The sequence below is a fragment of the Artemia sp. Qi Xiang Cuo genome, chromosome 17, assembly GCF_049724085.1.
Source record: "Artemia sp. Qi Xiang Cuo chromosome 17, ASM4972408v1, whole genome shotgun sequence".
Lineage (NCBI taxonomy): Eukaryota > Metazoa > Arthropoda > Branchiopoda > Anostraca > Artemiidae > Artemia > Artemia sp. Qi Xiang Cuo.
Genome location: NC_142810.1, coordinates 17853649 through 17871417, shown reverse-complemented (window position 1 = coordinate 17871417; position 17769 = coordinate 17853649). Strand labels below are relative to the sequence as shown.

Below are 17769 nucleotides of genomic sequence, written 5' to 3'. Positions count from 1 at the left end.
GGCTCTTCCCCTCTGAAAGTCTCTGACAGTGAGTAAAATAGTTATTACTATTGGAGGAAAAACAGTCAAGATTTCTACTAGACTAAGGCTAGTAGTAACATCACTTATCTTACTAGTAAAATTAGTAATATACGGTTTCGATCCCTTTTAGTATTTGAATATTGGAAAAGATTAACCTAAGAATAGGGACAGATGAGATTTGCATTTTCTGAACGCTAAACTTTAACAAAAAAATAAACGTCCAGATAGGGATAAGTCCATTTATTAGACAGTAAAAACAGATACAAAAGTCTGGATATTTCGATCACATGTATAGCGATCGTCATCAGCAGAAATACTAAAGCATTAAAATCAAAACCAACATATTTATACAGAACAAAGTAATAACTTCCGGGCCACATGTAGTTTACGGTTCATTCACTAGATTTTTTTTAGAGATAATTTAAATACCTAATTTAAGGTATTACGTCGCTAAACAATAATAACTTATTTCTCGACAGAACATAGTCATAAATAAGTCGTCACGAACAAATCGTCATAAAAAAAACGTTATAATAGTAGGCTAAATAAAACAGGCTGATTGAATATATATCTATATATTATATAAATTTATACTATATTATTGTTTTATTTTTTCTTGTTGATTCTTTCAATGAAGTAAAGAGAAGGGGGAGCTATTTTTATTGATAAGCTTCATCCATTGTCGAATTAGGAATAACTTTAAAAAAAAAATTTTTGGCTGCGGGACTAATATCCCTTCCTCCCTCCCCTAATGGTGCCCTTGCCTCCTCGTGTATCTGTTGATCCTCTCGTTTGTATTTGTAAACTTTTTCATGGCATAGATCTATTCTCCCTATAATATGATCACCCTTTAGCGATAATGCTGATATTCAAAATAATGCTCCACGTCTTTCCGCTATGATGACTATCACTGCGCAAATCTGAAGAAAAATATGAAATCTTGAGCTTTCTCTTTCGAGAGTTCGATTCTCTGTTGTCCTGTGTTCTTTCCAAAAGTCTGAGCTGTTATTTAGTGTTGGTTAAATTTAAAGTACTAATAGCACCAAACACCGATAAGAGTGAAAACTCAGAGTTTGAATGTTCTGAAGCCGGACAGCCTAACAATGACAAAGCTCGTATATTGTGTTTGTTTTTTTTTTACTTTTTTTAAGTCTCCGTTCTGCTTTAATTTGCTAATTCTTTTTTTTTCAGCTTTTATCTACCCTGATATTTCATTTCCATGTTTTCAGAATACTATTATTAGAATATTGGAATGATATTAGAACAACACACTAGGATATTATTATTATTCTTTTCTATACTAGATTTTGTTATTACAAATGCTATTACACTGTTATTTTGTATTCAGGTATGGCTTGCAAAAGATGCGAAATTCCGTCTTTTTGCTGTCTTCGTTTGAGCAAACTAGTAAACACTTGTATGATGCTGCCTTTTTTGGTGTGACTGACGACCTTTCAGGTAATTATATGTTTTATTACCTGCAATGTTTATTATCTTATAATTGCCTGATACGAGGTTTATTACCTGATACCCAATTTCATTACCTGACAGTGTTGCTTCTTCCATTTATTATTTTACCTCCAAGTAACGATAGATGGGCTGTATCTGATGTTATCATACTTCTGCGATTATTGCCAAAAACTGTTTGCTAAGCTGATCCTGAAGGGAAGACCAGCCGAAAAATATATGCTCAATCAAACTGTTATTATGACCTCCCTTTTAGAAAGCTTAACAAAGTGTTGTTTTTTTTGTTTTTTTTTTGTAAGTGTGAAAACGTCGGATACCACTTCTAATGCCTGAAAGTAAAGATTTTTGGTCTGATTAGAAGGGCTGTGGAGCCGTAGTCGGAGTCCTGGAGTCGGCGTTTTAGTAATATTTTGCTAAATGGAGTGGCAGTTGGACTTGGAATATTGAAAATGTCTGGAGTCGGAGTCGGTTATAACTTATAAAATTTGGTTAAACGATACTTTAAAACAGGACTGTGGAGTCGGATTTAGAGGTTTAGTAATATTTTTTTGAATGGAGTCGAAGCTGGAGTCGGTATATTGAAAAGGCTTGGAGTCGGAGTGGGTTATAATTTATAAAATCTGGTTAAACGAAGCTTTAAAACAGGACTGTGGAGTCAGAGTCAGAGTTTTAGTATATTTAGCTGAATGAAGTCGGAGCTAGAGTCGGTATATTGAAAATTTCTGAGGGAGTCGGTTATAACCTATAAAATCTGGTTAAACGAAGCTTTAAAACAGGGCTGTGGAGTCGGAGTCGAATTTTAAGTAATATTTTCCTGAATGGAGTCGGAGTTAGAGTCGGTATATTGAAAATGTCTGGAGTCGGAGTCGGGTATAACTTATAAAAACTGGTTAAACGAAGCTTTAAAACAGGGCTGTGGGGTCGGAATAAGAGTTTTAGTAATATTTTGTTGTATGGAATAGAAGCTGGAGTCGGTATATTGAAAATGTCTGGAGCCGGAGTCGGTTATAACTTATAAAATTTAGTTTAATGAAGCTTTAAAACATGGTTGTGGAGTCTGAGTCAGAGTTTTAGTAATATTTTGCTGAATGGAGTCGGAGCTGGAGTCGGTATATTGAAAATTTCTAGAGTCAGAATCGAAGTCGGATATTACTTTTAACCGACTCCACAGCCCTTCTGATTATTCATGTCTGATCACTCATTTTGAAGGTCATATCTGAAATACTCACACTTCTTAGATAACTTATTGTTAAAGATGTTTAAATGTTTATCTTATGACAACTATGTTCTTTGAGTGCTATAACACATGCCAGAGCTTCGATCATCTTATTGAAAACTGCGAAAACAGTCCAAGATGCGCCAGATGTTCCGGACCAAACTCTAGTAACAAAGATACACCCTGTAACGGAGATCTCAAATGCACTTCTTGCAATGGACCTCAAGAGAGAGATTCTAGGAAACAAAAATAATCAATGAATAGATCTATTAAAGTTTTTAGTCTGAATATCAGTGGTTGTCGCAACAAAGAAAAAGACATAGATGATCACCTTCAAATTTATGACGTACTATTTATCCAGGAGCATATGCTTTCCGGGACAAATATAAACTTCTTGGACAAATCCCACTCACACGATGTCTTCTTAGAGCCGGTGAGATCTATGGCAGGGCGTCCACTTAGAGGGTTGGTAATATATGCTATGTAGTCACGTTTGACTAAGCCGATTATTAGAAGCAGTAGTCTGTTTTATGTCTCTGTTGATGGAATTGAGTTCATCAACATATACATCCCTACTAATTACAACATTTGGAGTCTCTTGAGCTTCGTGGGTGTAAGTGGCTAATTGCCAGGGACCTCAACTGTGACCCATACAAGGACCATATTCTATCCAATATTTTTATGAATTGTCTCCCCACCACTTTTAAGATTTGGCCAAAGTCTCTGGATTTTACGTACACCCATACTAGTGGTCGTACCTCTAATATTGACCACGTACTTTTATGCACATCCATTTCTAGTCTTCCAGTTACAGTTTGCACTGATAATCCGATTAGTGACCATTCCGGTATTTCGTTTCAGATGCAGAAAGTGGGTCTACAAGCGAAATTGGGAGAAATGCAATATTCCCCTTTGCGTCGCCACAGTTGCTTCGGTCCTGAGTTGCATCAAAGTTCCTTTTCATCTACTCTGCTCTGGCCCTTCCAAAGTCTCAGCCATGGTTGATTTTAACTCTTATTACCATCAAGTAATCCATGCTCTGAAAGTTGCCGAAGTGAAAGCGGTTCCTATAAGACGAGCCAAAATTGGGACAGAAAAACCGATGTGGTTCGAATCCACTGAACTCCAGTCGGCAAACGACATGCAAAAACCTGACTAAACATTTAAATTGCTTATGGTAGACCGTTATGCGGGACTGTATTCGAGCGAAAACGGAGCACAAAACACAAATATAAATCTGAAATGAAGAGGTACGGAATTATCGGACAACATTTCACTGGAGATAAAAAATCGTGGCTAACCCTTATCAGACCAGACGATCGTCCATTTAGTGGTTCTCTGACACTGCATGATGCGCACTCTTACTATACTTTAATTTATGGAGAAGAGAATATTACTATAACCAATCAATATGAAACGAAAGTTTCCAGCTGGCTTGCACGTTTCTCATGCCAGAATGGCGTTGTTCCCATTTCCCTTGAGAAGATCAAGTTAGCTGTTAGAAAAGTACTTTCCAAAGCAAAGAATATGATGGCCAGCGATGGTTTTTCAATAAAACACCTCAAGCGCTTACCTGAATGCTTATATTTCCATCTTCAGCTTATCTTCCAGATGTGCATCTCCAGGGGTTTTGTTCCAAACTCTTTTCTGAAAAGGGTCATCTCATCTGTCGCCAAAAAAGGAAAAGATCCAAACAAATGTAAATCTTATAGACCCATAACCGTCTCGTGCATCTTGAGCAAAGTGTTTGAAAATGTGATCTTCTCTGAGCTTGATACTGGACACTTTGGGGACAATCAGCTTGGATTCCAGAAAGGTCTCGGGTGCCCAGAAGCCCATCGCCTTCTTGCTAACGTACGGTACTTATGGACTCGGAAGGAAAAAAGTCGCCTCTGTATATGTGCACTATTGATATATCGAAAGCATTCGATAGCGTCAATCATATGCAAGCAATGAATGCTCTACTGCGCAATGGTGCAAGTTCGAGCATAGTGAGTACTCTGAATATTTTGGTACGAAAATTTGACTGTGTTGGCCAAGTGGAAAGGCAAAATTTTAGATCCTGTAAAAATCAGAAGAGGTGTAAGGCAAGGCAGCGTTCTAAATCCTCTTATTTTCAAACATGCCATCTCCAAGATTCTGGGCCGTATCTCGCCCTCTCTCCTATTGCATGGCACTGACCTATCTTACTTGGCATACGCTTATGACGTCCTTCTGCTCAGTAGATCCAAAGCAGACTTACAACAGAACCTGAATCGACTCTTAAGTGACTTTCAATCTACTGGGCTTTCTTATCAATATTGATAAGTGCGAAGTTTTGTCCTTTAATGCACCGCAAAGTGATTCTGTCACTCTCGGAAATCATGTTGTCCCTAGAGCATCGGAGCTGAGATATCTTGGTATAACGATTTCGGAAACAATTATTAAAACTAGACAAGCAATTGTTCAGCAAACAACTAAAGCCATTAAATGTGCTTATGCGTCTGTAGTGCCGAATCGCAGACGCTACTCCAGGAAATCTCTTACCTCGATTTATTGCTCAGTCTGCTCACCACACACAACCTACCTTGCCGGTGCATCCCACATAATGTCAATGAGAGACACTGAAAACATCAAAAAGTGCTACTATAAATTTGCAAAATTTTTACTGTGCATACCCAAGCGTTATAGGAATTCCCGCCTTGAAAAATATGGTCTTAAGGAGCCATCCTAACAATGGTCTAGCATTTGAAATAATTCAGTGCTAAAAGTTAATTTAGATAGACGACGTTTCTCAACTGAATTTACTTGAGTCTCGTGAATTACACTGAGGATTGTATCTTTATCTTTTTGAAGCTGGTTTCTTTTTCTTTTCTTTTTCTTTTTATAGGGCTCCACTATAATCTATTTTTGTAGATGGTGGGTGAGTAAATGTTATTATTATCATATATATATATATATATATATATATATATATATATATATATATATATATATATATATATATATATATATATAGAAATCAACAAATGAAATGACATCATTTTTATACAATCCTAAAAAGGGCTTATCCCAGATTTGCCTCTCTATTACTCGGACTATCTGTCTTGGCTTTTTTCTACAATTAGCCATGTCTTGACGCCTACTGCAAGATGCTTGATTATGAATATATATATATATATATATATATATATATATATATATATATATATATATATATATATATATATATATATTTATATATATATATATATATATATATATATATATATATATATATATATATATATATATATATATATATATATATATATTTGTAAAGATACAAAAAGGATACTTTTCAGAGTCTGAAGGAAAGGGTATTTTTGTTTTTTTCTTTTTCAGTCTTTCAAACGAAAATACTTGAAAAAAGGCATTGTTTCTCCCCCTCCACCGTTGGCACCCTAAGGAAAGATAGTTTCCTTCTTTTTTCCAAAATGCGTTTTATCTCCTTTTCTCAAATGCGAAGAACAGGTTTGTATGCACAAATTCTTAAGCGCTACTGACAGATATTTTACAAAACCTTGATCTTGGTTCCGTTTTTCCTTGGTTCCTGTAGTTCCACACTAGTCGCCACACTAGTTGACATGCGTTGGGTTTCACCTACTAATTCAAAGGTTTTGAAAGATTAAGCATGTTGTTATATTTCAGATTAATACCCTCTCATCTTTTTAATCTCCTCTTTATCATCCTTTTTACTTTGTCTCCTTTTTTTTGCCGGAACTAAAAAGTATTGCAAACTGATAATAAAAGAAGTTCAAGCTCGTCTTCGAAGGGAAAAAAAGGGCCATCTACTGATTTCTAGTAAAATATTTAATTTACTTAAAATTAATTAAGCTGTCTATTTTATTTACTGTTTTTACTTCTATAGAGACAAATAATCAGGCTAAAATAATCACTTCGGTTGAAAGACCATAATCTGCATATGTATTTCTCCTGACATAATTACTTAATTATGAAAATCAATAGTTTCAAAAAATATGCCTAATTCTAATAAATGAAAACTAAGCTTCTGTGAATTTTTTAATTCAACTGGGTAGCGCACCACCTTGCCTGAATAGGGAGGGCTGGTTTCTCTTAATGGCAAAAATTTAAGATGATTATGGAATCTAGTAGAAGAATATTCAACTAGAAGCAGATACCACCCGGAGATTTCTCTCATATTGAATATTAAGCGGGGGGACAGCTGGCAAATAATAAAGCAAGGGTGGGGAGAGGCAAAATCTATCATTAATCCACAACGAATCATTAGGTATTTGGGGGGGGGTGTGAAGGTACTGAGGCCTGAGCCTCAACTCAGAGTGTATTGGTTCACCCCACCATAAACTTAAAGCTAAACGCTTCACTTGTGAGTGAAACTATTTCCTATTGAACACATGTTTCAGCACCAAAGTATCCCTTCTTGTCAATTTCTCGTACTATTATCTTATATATTTAGCCTTATATGTGTGATAAGGGTACCGGTGGCTAAAAAGGATAAATGAGATTTATGCAATGAATTTCCATGTTGAATTATTTGATACCATTAAAAGTACTGTCTTTGGGCAGTACCTCCATGAATATTCATCACTAGTATTTTGCCATCCTAGGATGCTATAAGCTACGGTGATGACAGTGGTCCGGTATGGGTCTAAAAGAGGCATGGGTTAGGTATGGACAATTTGAAAGGTAAAAGAAGATACACTAAGCGTTTTCCTGCGAGATTGTCTAAGGATAGTTTCAGTTGGTCAAATTGAAAAGTGGGACTTCCTCGAATAGCCTGGAAAGAGGTCATTGAAGACAAAGAAAGCATATAAAAAGCTTAGGTACTTCACGAGAGGTATAAAAGAACTAGGTGAAGGTTAGAACAATTTAGGATGGAAGAGAAATGGGTGTAAGCCTAGAAAAGGGGCTGTGGAGAAGCAAACATGTTAAGAAAACAATTCTAACTTTATAATATGCAGAATAATAGTTGTTTATACATTTTGCATGCAGCTAAACTTTTTCTTCACTTGTTTCAGTGTTTCTCCAGTTTTTCTAACAAAATTATCAATTTTTCAATAGCCTTCCTTCAGTTTTGAAATAGAGCGCCCTCTATAAAAACTATCAATAGAGGACGCTAAAAATGGCAATAGTGTTAACATAAAACTCATGATTAGGTTTTCTCAACACCTGATATGAAAATAAATATAGATGATGTTTCATTTAAGAAAAAGAGTCGGAATGTCGAATTGAAAGCGTTGCAGTTAAGAAACTTTAAAATTAAAGAAACGCTATTGCGGAAAATTGATAAGTTTGTTAGAAAAAGTAGAAAAACGCTTAAATAACTGGAGAAAAAGCCCAGCTGCTTGCAAGATGTGTTTAACTGTAATTATTATTCGTATTATGAAATAAAAATGGATTTCTGAACATTTTCGTCCTCAAGACCTCCTGTTCTAGGCTTACTCCGAGAAATGGGCGCAGCAGTGTCTCAGGTGGCCTGATGTTGCTATGAGATGTCAGTAGTAGTGTGCTTGGGAATTCATTTTTCTTATTGGGCTTCTTGCTTTTGCTTTTTAAGCTACCTTTGCTTTTTAAGTAAGTGCCCTTGTGATCTATGTTGTTGTAATTATTTGAATTTAAGTAAATCGTAAGTATGTAAGCTAATATGCTTAGTGCAAGTAAGTGGGCTAGTAAGCAGGGGCGGCTAGTTAGAAGGGCCGCTATTGTAGGGGAGGGGGTCGTTCTCAGTATTTTCATTGACAAATTCTCTTTTAACGTCATTGAAACACTTTAAAACTGATCTCCCTCCCCCCAAATTTAGGAACGTAAATTGGATCCCCCTCCCTACATTTTCGTGAATTCACGCTATTGCTATTAAGGAATAATCATGCTTGCATCCTATGTGGAAATAGGTCTTGTTGTTCTATCCACAATATTTGATGATTTTTCTTTCGGTACTTGAATTCTCATGTTGTGACTCAGATTTTAGATCTCTTTCAACTTTATGGGTATTGGAATTAATGAGTCAAGGGAATTACTTGAGTTAAAATCAAGTAGTTGTGGGCATGCATCAAGCCATGGCTAATTGTAGTAAAAGCCTAGACAGATAGTATAAAAGAGTGAGTGCGAGGCTGATTTTATCCTAATTTAGCTCATTTTTTTATTAGTTTGTCCAATCTTCGTTATTTTGAGTTCCAATAAATGTAATTTAAACATTCTTGTCGCCGGATGACGCTTTTTATAACGTTACTTTTTTTGGGTTCAGGCCTTCAGCCCTCGCACCCTTATCCTTTTTTCAATGGTTGAGATTCCCTTACTCCGTTTTTGCTTATATCTCCTGTAATATTTAGCACGAAAAATGTTTTTTTAATTTTATGAATTATTACAGTCATAAAAATCAACATTTCGTCCCAATCTTTGTGGAACCTAATATAGCCTATAATATACTAACGTGAACACAAGTTATTCCTAGGTTATATAGCCATCCAAGGCCGTACCCAGGGGGGGGTTGGTCAGGGGGTAGGGGGTTATGACCCGCCCCCCGAAATTTTTGTCTGGCGCGTAAAAACGTTAACAAAAATGGATATGATATAAACAAATTTTGTATTCGTTTTTTAATGTTTTTATGTACCCCCCCCCTAAAAAAAAATTTTGGTTAACCTCCCCCCCCAAAAAAAAAAAAAAATCCTGGGCACGGCCTTGTAGCGACCTATTGTATATGATGGTTGAGTCTGCTAGAAGCAAAACTCATTAATTTCATGTTTTAAATGTTGAGTCAATCACTGAAAAAAAAAGAAAACCAGTTGATAATTTCCCAGCCTTTTTGCGTAATTGTTCGTAGATTTTTTATATATATAAGACACCAAAACCTGACCAAAACAATTTTTTAAAGATAATGAGAGCAGAAGTGCGCAAAACATTCCTAAAGATTTCAGTTTTATTTCTGTATTATTTTCGCACGTGAATAAGGTGAAATTTGCTAACCTTAAATATGCGACGGAACAAATGTTATTTTGCTTTAGACGAAATATAAGTATACTCCTTAGGTACTCTAATAATATGCAATATAATATTTCTTATCACCTATAGTTTTTAAGGATTGATTTGGAAGTATTTTGGTGAAACAAAAATAAAAAGTATTTTTGAAGTATTTATGTGAAACAACAAATATTCAACAAAAAAAAGCTGCAAACAAAGTAATCGCATTGCTAGATTCCATTTTTAACAAAAAAAAATTTTTTTTTTAACAAAAAATCATCTTAAATAAAACTTTAAAAAGTATTCTGAAAAATTGCAGGTTGGATAAAAGTTACGATTGGATATTCAGATTAAGAGTTAGAGCCACCATGAGACTTACATACAAATTCTCTTGAGTATAAAAATGAATTACCTTTGTAGTAGCAGTAGCAGTTTTGGCAATATATTTCAAGGTTATCTTAGCGCGGGAGTTTTTTTTAGCGTAATTTTTTGAAAATGCATGTATTTCATTATACTATTTTAATATTTTAGATATTAAAATATATTTCATCTTATATTTTATAATATTATTGTAAATTATTGCAATATTACTTTATATTTTTATATTAACATAGAATGTAAAATATATATACGTATTCTCTGAATATATATATTAAATCTCATTTCAGGTGTGTCTGAGAACATCATTTTCGGAACCAATGTTCCGCTTGGTACCAACAAGTTTGATATACTTTGTAAGCCCGACCAGTTCAAACTCGATAAGGCATATTTGTGTCAATCTTTCAATTAGAATGTTTGGTTTATTTTAAATAAATTACAGTTTTCTTTTGAAAGTGTTCATAAACAAAATCATTATATTTATACCAAGCACCTGTTAAACACTGACGTAAAGGGTTTAGGTAACTTACGACAGTGGAAACTTGTGTCAGTGTCAGAAAAAAAAAGTAAAAAAAAAGCGCCGTCTAGCGTTTGGGGTTTTTAGCATCTTTTAAATTTTCGTTTTTTTTTTTTTTTTTTTTTTTTTTTAAGCTGAGATCAAACACTTACTGCTAAACTAATTTTGCCATATAATTACACTGAAGAACGCTAAGAAACGCCAAACAATAGAAGGTATTTGCGATTTATTTTAGCGACACCAGTGCCAGTTCCCGCTCTTTTAAGTAAATGTACTCGTTGCACTGACGCAACATTAAAAACAAATGGATTTATGGAGTGGTTTGAAAGTTCAGAAGGTGGCTTAAATCTGTTTAAGAATTTTGGGTGGTTTTTGGATTTTGTTTTTCGTCACAAGTGGTGGTACTAATTTTCTTTGCTTTTACTGCTGAGAAGTTGGCCTTGTGAAGGGCTGCGTAGTCCATAATTTTATCACTATGTATCTAAATAATCTCTATTTCTTAAGATAACAAAATCGTTTTATTAATTCAAGCTATCATTGGCAGTAACAAATTCTAGCTAAATGGTGCTCAAACTGAGAAAATAAAACAGAAACAAGCACTGGACAACCCTGAATCACTGGTGTACAAAAAGGCCCGAATGTGATAAGCGTTTTGTGCGCGTGGTAGACGGTTTTAGCCTGATTGGATTTTTTATTTAGTTTTTACTTTTTTTTCCAATAAAGGGGAGTTTCTATGTTTATCACTGTTGATAGATCAAACTAAAGCGACACTTGTGAAGATAGTTGTAAGGTATCTTCACAACACAGGAGGTGCATAAGTGTCGCACCAAATTACTCTGACGATTCTTTTTCTTTATAACCCAAGTTAGCCACTTAAGTTACCTGTAACTGTGACATGAGGGCTTCGTATAAACCAAGTGTGGTGTGTAATAAGATTAGTCTGATGCAGCCAAGAGTAAGGATTATACAATTTTCCCTTTTGATGATTGTTTCAACATGACCACTGTGCATGAGCACATGAGCACTAATAGAATAATTGGCACTGAATGTGACAACAAGAATTACGGCCAAAGATGCACATAAATTTCAGGACGATAAAGTGAAAGCCTCTAATACGGCTTTCAGTCTGTACAGTATTTACATTTGGACTTGGTACATAGTTTCAATCTTTTTCTGGAATTTGACCAGTAAACATCTATGCTGGGTACGTTTTGAAACCCGTTTGGCAAGTTAATATAATCCCCATTCAGTCATTGACCAGTTTCGAGCTTTATAATCTGGATTATTTGTTTCACTATTATGTCAAGGCCCATGAAATTTACGCGCCCAGAGTGCAGACTTTGTGCCGCTAGTGGAACGGTGCAGTGCAGTCGGTGTCAATAAAGGTTCATCCAAAGTGTGCAGGCATTTCTATTGGGGAAAGAAAACAATATGGTGAGTGGTTATGTTTAAATTACCAGTCCCCTCGTTCTCTGAATGATGATCCTGAACCACCTTTAACAGCACTTTCTCTACCCCCCCCCCCTGGCTCTAAACAATGCTGTACACCCAAGTCTGTCACAAAATCCACAACCCCAAAATCAGTTTAAAAATACCAAGCTTCTCAAGTCCCTTGTGTTAAATATATCAAACACCTTGCTAATCTCCAAGTTAGATACAATTCACAGTTAGAGAATGTTAACCAAAAAAAAAAACGGTAACGATATACTCCATGAACGTGATCTGGAAATTAAACAACTAAGTGAAGATATCAACTCCCATAATTCCCATCGCCATGTTATAGAAGGTGAACTTTTACCTCTACAGAATAATAAAGTGACCCGAAATCAAGAATCACCAAATTGCAAGAGGATTTAAAAACAAGGAAACAATTAATACTACACCAGGGGGTCAACTATTAAAAATCAGTGACTCCAGCAATAACTTCAAAATATCCCAAGGGAGTTTTCAAATATGTACTTGTAGTATGGCTACGGATGAAGCTCTTGAGTTCGTGAGTAGTTCAGTGACTTCCGGTTTGTTACATAAGTTATCAGGTGAAAATGAAACAAATGTAAGGAATAGCAAGGTTATTGACAAATCATTACCAGAGGATAATATAGTTATTATTTTTTAGAAAACTATGCAAGAGAAGGATGAAAGGAAAAGAAATGTAAAAATAAGCAGAAAAGAAAATGTGATCTGTAACCATTTTAATCGCGGTTTCTACAAGTTTCGCAAGCAATGCTAGTCTTTACATATTTTTTGTCATTTTATTTCGGGACTCTGTCTATCTGATAAGTGTATCTTTGATCACCTTGACCTTTGTTCTGTTTTATCTTGTACTGATAAGTCGTGTAATTTTGCTCATGTATGGTCAGGGGTGGAGGGTCGGTTGAAAAACCAACCTTTTTTAGGGCGACGCCGAAAGTATTCACGACCCCCTCCTCCCCTAGCTCGTGTTCCATTCAACTTTCAGCCTTATCCCCCTGCATACCCGATGCAGAGCAGTATACCCCAGGAATCCATCCTTCGAAACAACCCTCCACCCCAGGTACTTATGCGTGTCCATTCAACCCAACCCCTCAAATCACTACTCAATTTGGACCATAATACCCCCCCCCCCCTCGTACTCACATCCCACCCAGAAATCAACTTCCTATCGAATCCGTTCCTCTCCGCACGTCCAAGAAGTTATCGACTGGTTCTAGACTCCACCCATATTTGCCGAAATAAACCCAACCCCTCCCCTCTCAGACACCCCTACCGTACTTCCCTCTTCCAGCATCATCTTCCCTTACCATCCCTCCCCCTCTAAAGAACACTTCCAATTTGACTTTTTCCCGTTTCACCAGGAAACCTTGCTCCATCCCTTGCACTTTATCACCCCTGGCTACCCTGCCAGTGTGACTCTGGTTTGAGAGTTCGTACATGCGAAAACTATCCTGTAATAAATAGTCCGTCCCAAAAAAATACCCCCTCCATTCCATAGCCCAGTTAAAGCTTCACTCTTAAAGTTCAACCATAAACCAGTTAAAACGTCACTAATTACACGTGAATATTCAGATAAAAGATACAGTTCCACTCTTTATTAGAGGAAAATTTTACAAAATAGGAAAATTTTACCCGTGGCTCTCAATTTACCCCCAACTTTGGAAGTGAACCTCTTTCCCTCCCACTTTAAAACCGGTTAAGTAGTCTTTCGGTCCAAGGTGGTGAGTTTGAGCCTTACGACAAACCTTCCTACAATACCCCGAATGATAATATTTCACTTTTAAGTGACGTTCTCCCCACTCTCAGTATTAACTTTAATGCTTATACCCCGCCAAAGTTGCCTCAGAATAAAGCTTTTCTGAAGAAATATGTTGTTAAACAGTTTGATAAAAAAAAAACGTTATCATTTCCCTATTTTTCCTTCTTACGAACGCTAAAAGTTTGAATTTTGAGAAGTTAGTTGTTAGAAGCAACAGCAAAATTTAACCTATTGATGTAATTGAAGTGACTGAAGTCCAGGCACAAAATCCAGATCTCCTTAAAATGACTGGTTTTAAGGAGTTTATAAAGCTACGCCCGGTTAACCACCCACTGGGGAAAAAAGGAGGAGGTTTAATGATTTTTTTAAATCACCCTCCCCTTTTACAAACCCCATTCCTCCCAAAAATCTGTCACATGCATTAAACTACTTGGTGCGACAATAACCGCTGACTTGAAGTGGGATGCCCATGTTCAAAACAGCCTCAAACAGGCTTCTTTTCGGTTTCCCTTTGAAAAGTTTTGATAAAATTTTCTTGCCCCCTAAGAATCTTGTGGCATTTTGGTCTTCTTCAGAGCATATTTATAAGATTGAAAATGTCCAAAAACGAGCACTTAGAATCATAAATGAATCCGTCATCAATTAGAATCCATCATCCTCGATCCCTACTTTCCCACCACAGCGGACCGTCTCGTATAAAATACCAAAAAGTCTCCAAACTGACACCCATCCCCGCTAAACATGAAAGATATCGCAAGAGTTGTGTTGCATTGCATAATAGCCAGGAAAACTAGTCCTTAATTTTATTGTTATCTATATATTTTTTCTTTTTGACTTATTAACTAAGTTCTGACTGAATCTATTAATGTATTTTGTATAATGGATTGTTTGCCGTAAAGGTCAAATTCTTTCGAGATGATTTTAGTATTATATACTAGGGCTATTTGTAACGTAAAATTACAATTCGGCAATCATGCTGTGAGAGAACTTTTAAAATTAAATTATTTTCTATAAAGAAGAAATAATTGGGCATCTCTGCCCCTACGGCAGTGTTTTTTATATTGCCCCTGGATGTATATTCCATGTTTCTATGATGATACGGTCTATTTGATGCGACCGGGGACAAAAAGTTAGTCCTGTGATTTTATAGCTTCAATTAAGTTGTTCAATATTTTTCTTAGAGATTTTATTCTGATATCTTTCCAAAAAACTATTTTTTTATCGTATTTCGTGAGAAAATTCAAGTTTTAAAATTTCTCCAATATATCTTGCAATGCTATGACAAGCAAGAGACTAACAAAACAGAATAATTATTTTTCTGAAAGAGAAACAAATACTAATTAAATCATCAAAAAATTCTGCGAGATGCAAAAACTCTGATTGTAATTTCAACTTCAGCTAAAAAGGTTGCACTAAGAAATTTTTAAATTTAAGATTTAAGAAATTTTTTTTTTAAGATTTTAATCTCTCCCTAGCAATAACTAAAAAACACTTTTCCAGGTTCTTTTTTCTTTCTTTTTTTGTCACAAGACAACTATAACCTCCAATGAGTTAGTGCCTATTACTAGACGTAGGGCGTGAGAAACCTTTCGAAAAGAAGCAATTTTTTTGGAAAAAGGCTAATTGAACTGTAATTGTTAAATATTATTCGAGAAATCGTCAATATTTTTCGATCGGGCGTAGGATGGACCCATAGCGTACTTAAGTTTTTGTGTTCAGTTCATATAATAAGGCCAGGAATGCTACTATGCCCTTGACAAGTTTAGCCCCATTTTTGAATAAGTTTGAAATCCTCCCTACTTCCTTACGATCCTCAGGAACTACAAAAATCTATGAATAACATGCCATTGTAAATTGTACTCACTAGAAATTTAAAAGTTTAAACTTTCTGTGTAAACAACGTTTCCATCTACTTTTGAATTACCTCAAGTAGATATTCGGATAAGCTACCAAACGGCAGAGCTGCTAAAAATCCAAAAACAGCCAATAACTGAAGATAAAATGTTAATAAAATAGTGCCAGTGAAATAGTAGCTCTAGGATAATATGTCGCACCTCGGAGCGAATTAAGAACCGCCATGAAAGTTGACTATAGAACTATTAAAATACAGACTATAGAACATAAACTATAACTGTAAAACTATAGGTTGTAGTCTATAGTTTTTGAGGACAACAAATTTTGAAAAAAATGGGATTGTGTCAATTCGTAGCACAAAAATTTGGGTTTTTTTCTACGCTTGATCCACATGAAAATTTCAGAGTACGTAAACATGGCAATGAGAACCTTAGTAATAAAAAAAAACGAGAAAAAAAAATGCTATTGTATTTATTGATGACGTGCTATTTTTATTTTATTTTTCAAAACAACAAAATTGTAAGTGCAAAACAATATGCTAAACTATCGCTAAAATTATACTGATTACAAACTATAAAATTACAATAAGTTTTGGTCAGAGGCTCTACAGTTGCGACTCGGGAGGACGTCAATCACGGAGTATCATTAATTGGGGACGATACGTATTTAGGGATAATAATCAAGGGAAAAGAAAAGATTAAATAATAGCGCGACAGTGTAAAACATAGGCCGTTCTAACCAAGCGGTTAGCACGCTAGACTTGAAATTCTTTGACAGGGGGGCACGGGTTCGATCCCTGGTGTCACTAGTTATTTGGTTTGGAGCGGGGGTCAGTGGCATGACTCTGTAACTTCAGCCAGTCAACCCAGCTCTAAATGGGTACCTAGAGAAATTTAGGGAAGGTAAACAGGAAGGGTGTGTGTGAGAGTCAGCACAGGATGGCTGACCCTCAATCCCCTATTGCACTTCCTGGCTGAAGGACGATGCAAAGGAAAGGAGTACCGTTGGCAGTGACTTAAAAATCCTATATCATATTATTTACTTTTTTTTACACTTAATGTGACACAAATAAAAAAATTTAGAAGATTTGCTAACAGATTCTTAACAAGTTATTGTATTTCAAACTTACAAACGTCAAAATACTTTAATACAATAGTACAGTCGATGATAGTTTGTTACTTACCAGTCTGCTAAGGTAAGTGTGACTTAAACATCAGAAGTTTAACTTATGAAATAGCTAATGGGTTTCACCAGTCGTGCAAGTTAAATGGCTATTTATCCTTGAAACACTGACTATGTGGTCACTAAAGCATTGAATATATGGCAAAAAATTTATAAGCGCCACTAGGAGGGCATCCAGTGCTTTCATTAACCAAGAATATTTCGGGATTTTCGTGCCATGCACACGTATGGACGGGAAAAACTGTCCGTACCGTCCACGAAGGCAATATAGCTATTACTTCAAATAGCTCACTGCAACACCAAGCTGCCTGAGGTCGACACAGCTGCAGAGGCTCCACCTCTAATACAGTCTAATCAAAGCTTTACTCTTTACACCCTCCCATAAAATGCATATTTTCCTTTAAACCCTTCTTTATGACCTACCACTCCATTCGGGGATGACCTGCTTTTTGCTTGGTTTCACCTAGATGGCCAGAAAGAAGAGTATTGACAATCCTTCATCCCCAGAACGTGTCCAACTATCTTGATATTTCTTTCGTTATAGCCCTAGAAAGTGGAATAGAACTGCATTTTTGTGCAGCTTGTCTGCAGGGAATAAGCACGATTACAGGAAATAAGTTTTTTCTTCTTTTTGTACAGTTTGTATATTTATATAATATTCCGACTTCTATTGTTTCTTAATACGATCTTTTAATCGCGCGACAACCGTGATAAGGCAAATGTGCTGACTTTGATTAAAAACGACAATAAAATTTTCTTCGTCTTTTTGTATGATGTTTCACTTGAAGACTGCGGTATGGCGCACGCATAGCTCCTCTGTCTCGAAAAAGGCAACAAATCATTTTTTAATGATTTTTAACGACTTGTACTATCTTTCAATATAATTTTTGATGCAAGGACCAAATGGCATGGCACCATACATAAATATATATTTAAATATACATG

At 35.7% G+C, this 17769-nt stretch overlaps 1 protein-coding gene across 2 annotated transcripts in view; it reads left to right on the top strand.

The window, feature by feature from the left end:
* The window catches only part of Polr3A (RNA polymerase III subunit A), a 123381-nt gene extending 112887 nt beyond the window's left edge, over positions 1-10494 (top strand). For both annotated transcript variants that reach the window (XM_089103441.1, XM_089103442.1), the window contains exons 14-15: positions 1370-1479; positions 10330-10494. In XM_089103441.1, coding sequence (XP_088959567.1) covers positions 1370-1479; positions 10330-10451 — 232 coding nt within the window. In that variant the 3' untranslated portion in view covers positions 10452-10494. The remainder of the gene's footprint in view (positions 1-1369; positions 1480-10329) is intronic.
* The last annotated feature ends 7275 nt before the right edge of the window (positions 10495-17769 follow it).